The following is a 4,732-nucleotide window of genomic DNA, read 5'->3' on the forward strand; positions in this document are numbered from 1 at the left end:
GCACAAATCCCTCAACAGCAGCAGAAAGCAGACAAGCCGCTCGGCTGCCGCCACCCCCACCCAGCACCAAATCAAAGCCAGTGAGAAAGGCACCCGACCTACGGAAAAACACGCGTGAGCACGGCTGTGGCGGTGAGAGTGGGGGTGGGGAGACAAGCAATCGGGGGGGGGGCACACTTCGATTTTGAGAACAAGTTCCAAAGAGTTGTTCTGAAAGCAATCAAAAGGTCCTTTCTCCCCAGGAAAGCCAGAGCAATCTTCCAGCCAACATTCAACCACCGGGGATAAGAAAAAGGCTCTTTTCCTTGTTGGATAAACACAAAGGGCTACGAGTTATTTAATTTTTATGATGTTTTAAGAAACTCCTTGTAGGAGCCGTGTCACCATCGCCTTCATTTTCCCTTTGCACCTGCAGGGTCTTAGTAAAAAGTCTCCCACCGTCCGGAGTGGGGACCTACAGCATTTCTGAGACTTTTATTTTTTAACTTAGAGACCAGTATCAATCCCCCAATCCCCAGCAGACCCAACAACAGCGTTTTCAAACACCTTGTTAAAAAAAAAATCCATTCCACCGCTCTTCCCCCAGCATTGAACTTAAACACCCACCGCAGGACGAGGTGCTCTGCGGGCAACTGCTTCCCTGTAGACTCGGCGCTTCTTTCCATTCCTTTGGAGTTTGGTTAAAAAAAAGAAAATGATCTCAGAAGTCTGGGTCGGCCTTTGTCTTAGTTCAATCGCTTCTCGAAGTGGTCTGACCACTTTGTGAAAAACTCAAGGAAGGAGTGATGTCCCAGGAATGGATACCTTTGTCTGGCCTCTAAAGGCAAAAAGTGGATCCCGAGGGGGCAATCGGGACAAACCCTAGACTCTGGGCCTCTCTGCACCTGGCCCGCGGGACACCAGGCTCGGCCCATGCAGGCCAGCCGCCAGCCGCCACTGCTGGAGTCACTCTATGTACACTCAGCCTCCCAGAGACCCCGGCCCTCGCGGACCTGGCCTCTCGACTTCAGATTTTATGCACATCAAAGGTTACTTTTTGCAATGACAGATTGTCTTTATTCAAAACGTCTTTGTTCAACAAATGAACAGAGTAAGGAGGTGAAATCCTTCTAGGTACATTTCCAAGACATTGTCAAAACATTTATGACCATTTAGGATGTTTTTATTCTTTTAATTTTTGTTCACTTTCTACTTCCTGACTTCATAACCTGACATTCTGTCTAAAAGTAAACTTAGGTCTCTAGGAGCACTGCTTTATACAAAGTAAATAACCATGTGGGTCCTTTTGTTTTACCTTTAAAGAAGCAAACACTATCATAGCATGATTTTAAATAGAAATGTTTCCCTTTCTGTGGTTTTAAACTTTTAAGCCTTTTCCCCCACACATGAAGAGCAAATGGCACCTAGTTGTGTCTGATGGCAAAACACAGAGACACAGCTAACTCTTTCTTCAGGGTGCAAAAGAAAAAAATATATATGCATATTCTAGATATAATACCAGGATCTGGGAGTTCTGGAGTCCAAACCCATCAGAGGAAAGAGAAGGGGACATAAATAAAGCAAAACTGCCTACTTTTTTGTCCAAAGGGGGTACAGTCGGAGGTTTGTTTTGGGACAGTCGGGGTAGGGGCAGCTGTATAGCTGTCATAACCGTTCGCAAGTTTCTGGCACCTGTCTGCGCCTTGGGTCCGGGAGGATGCCCCTACCGTCCCCGTGGAAGAGAGAGAGGCAGAGTCTGGGGTGGGGTAGGGGGTGGCAGCAGGACTGACCCCTAGGCATCTGCAGGCCCCGGATAGGCGCAGCGGACGGGGTGCAGACCCCCATTCCAGGCCGCCCTCCAGGTCTGGCAGGCCGGGTTGGGGGTTACATGGCCGTGGCGTGGGCTGACGAATAAGGGTCTATGCCAGTCTTGGTCATGCCCGGGAAGAGGATGTAGGCGACGGGGGGCTGCAGGGTGGAGGCCGACCAGGCGGTACAGTTACAGGGCACCACGTAGCCCGGGTTGGTGGGGGACGGGTGCGTGTGCGTGTGCTGGCTGGGACAGCTGAGGCTGCCGAAAGCGCCGTTCTGGTAGCCCAGGGTGGACGCGTAGGGCAGCGCGCCGGTGGCCAAGGTGTGGGGCACTTCACCCATCTTCTGGATGGCGCTCGAGCTAAACTGCGCGGGGTCCAGCAGGGAGTAGGGCGCCGAGGCGGGCGGCAAGAAGGCCCGGGCTTTCTCGGGCGCGCTCAGGAGGCCGTCGGAGGCCCCCACGGGCAGGCCGGCCGCCTTGAGCGGGTCCGTGTCGCCCAGGTAGGGCAGGGGGAAGACATACCTGTCCTTCTTGAGCAGGTTCTTGGGCTTGCGCCGCGGCCGGTACTTGTAGTCAGGGTGCTCCTTCATGTGCTGGGCGCGTAGCCTCTTGGCCTCGTCAATGTACGGCCGCTTCTCTGCCTCGGACAGAAGCTTCCATTCGGCGCCTAGGCGTTTGCTGATCTCTGAGTTGTGCATCTTGGGGTTCTCCTGGGCCATCTTGCGCCGCTGGCCTCGGGACCATACCATGAAGGCGTTCATGGGTCGCTTGATGTGGTCGGAAGGTTTGGACATGGTCCGGGAGGCTAGGCGGTGGGGGTGGGCAGTGCAGGGGCTCTGCAGGCGAGCCTGGACGCGGTTGTCGGTCTGCCTGTCTGTCCGTCCTGAGCCGGGGCTCTGCGCTCCCCTCGCCTCCGCACCGCAGAGGGGAAGCCAGAGAGAAGCGCTCACCCCGCAAAGTTCAGCTGATCATGCCAGTCTCGGCACCTAGGCAGGCCCCGGGGGGCGAGCGGGGGCAGGAAGGGCGGGGGGAGGAGAGGGAGGCCGGCCGGGGGGCTGCCGGCACCAGAGGCTGGGGCCCAAGTACCGGAGTCTCTGGGGTTAAGTGGCCAGGTAATTTGCTGGCGAGGGCAGGAAGTTCCTCCTTATCCCCCTCTCCACCTTCGCCTTCTCTGGTTCTCTTCTCTCCGGTGTCTACGGCCGTGGCTCCCTCCCCCCCGCCCGTGGCTTTCCCGGAGCTGCCTCGCCTAGCGCAGCACTAGGCTGAGAATGCGGGGAAGCTGGTGAACGAGAGCCAAAAGCGGCGAAGTTCAAAGGCGAGGTGGGCCAGGACGGCACGCACTCTGACATAAGCGCGGGGCGGCGACTCCCCAACCTGGGCGCCAATCAGCAGCAGAGAAGGCGAGGGGGCGCACCTGTCAACGCGCCCGCGTTGGAAAGAGGGAGCGCGACTGCTGGGGGGCGGGGAGAGGTGTAAGGGAGCGACCGAGAGAACGGAGCGGCCAGCTCCGCACCGGGGACTTGGATTCCACCTTGTTTCTGGCACTGTCAACAAATAAAACTCTTCTTGCCCGTTTCCTTTCCCGGTTGTGCAAAGGAGAAATGGGGCTTCGAATACAAAGACCCGGGGAGGGGGCAGCAGAGGGAACAAGCCAAGAGAGCGTGTTGATAAATAGGGCAGCCTCGCCACGAAACGCAAGGGCAGCACTTTCCCCCCTTGTCAGAGACCCCTGGAAGAGAAAAAGAATGTATCAAACTCAGGTTAAAAAGAGAAATAAACTTTTCGCGCCGTGCCCTCGGCGGTCCGTTGGCTGCGTTCTCACGGGGCGCCGGTGCGGCTCCGCCTCCACCCTGCCCCGGGATGCTGCGCCTTGGGCGAAGCGCAGGGCCCCGGGCTAGCTCAGCCGCGCGTTCCCAGCCGATGCCCGAGGGCCTTGCGTCCGGAGGTGCAGAGTTTTCAAAGCCTGGTTGGTGAGCCTTGAAGAGCACCGCGACCCGCTCTTCACTTTCGTAGAGGGGGCGGGGGATGGGATTTCCATCACGATGCCTATGTATGTTACTATTATTTAGTGTTTTTAAGCCTCCAACTTTCTCTCCACATCTGTCCAAACCGGGAGGGCAATCTGAAGGCCGGCCAGCGCCGGGCGGGGCGTGTGGTTTTCCCCGCTGCCCCTTCAGCAGCGGCCCTAGAGCGGAGTCTCAGGCTGTATCCGCACCCAGGGTCGGTTTGTCCCCGGGCGTCTCTTCCCACCCAGCGGGAAAGCGAGACTCGTTTCTTGCGTCAGATGAGCATTCTTCGGGTAAAGAGGACGAAATAACCCGCGGAGCCAACCTGCGCGCCTGTTTCCTTTGAATAATTGCCTGCCCGATGTGAAATGCCCTTGGGGGAAATATTTATTAAATGGAAACCATTGTCCCAGGCCCAGCAGGACCTGCGTGTGTTCCAGGCTTATTGGCTTTTGCACCAGCCTCTCTCGGGAGCACCGACCAGAAACGCGCGCTGCTCCTCGGGCTTGGACCGGTTGGGGGTGGGGGAGGTAAGCAGAGAACGAGGAGGCAGGGAGAGAGGGTCTTTCTTTAGCATGTAGTGTGTCAAGTTTGAGGCGAAGGCTTTGCTTCTCCTTCCTACAAGTAGAAAGACGTGTGGCATTTCTCATCCTCAGCGCGCTCTTCAGAGAGGCGGGCACTATGCCCATTTTACAGATTAGGAAACTGAGGTTGGGAAAGTCTACGCGATCTGCCGAAAGTGACTCCAATGGAAAGTGGTGACGCCGGGTGTACAGAATTTGAAACACTTACCTTTTTTGTTTTGTTTTTTCCCCACCCCACGCGGCGGCACGTCTGAGGATTAGATAGTGCTGAAGCCAAACGCGGGCCCCTCGACAAGACTACTGTAGCCATCGAAACCTGCCATACGGATAAACAGCACTGGAGGACTGAT

General features: G+C 56.4%; 1 protein-coding gene across 1 annotated transcript; it reads right to left on the minus strand.

Moving 5' to 3' along the window:
- Positions 1–1,863: 1,863 nt before the first annotated feature.
- SOX14 (SRY-box transcription factor 14) lies at positions 1,864–2,586 on the minus strand. The gene has a single exon (XM_059064128.1). The coding sequence runs from the start codon at positions 2,584–2,586 to the stop codon at positions 1,864–1,866; it is 723 nt and encodes a 240-aa protein (XP_058920111.1).
- Between the last annotated feature and the right edge of the window lie 2,146 nt (positions 2,587–4,732).

Source organism: Kogia breviceps, chromosome 5 (assembly GCF_026419965.1).
Source record: "Kogia breviceps isolate mKogBre1 chromosome 5, mKogBre1 haplotype 1, whole genome shotgun sequence".
Lineage (NCBI taxonomy): Eukaryota > Metazoa > Chordata > Mammalia > Artiodactyla > Physeteridae > Kogia > Kogia breviceps.

Excerpts from the sequence above, each read along its gene's own strand:
- SOX14 (XM_059064128.1), bottom strand. The coding sequence starts at position 2,586 with ATGTCCAAACCTTCCGACCACATCAAGCGACCCATGAACGCCTTCATG.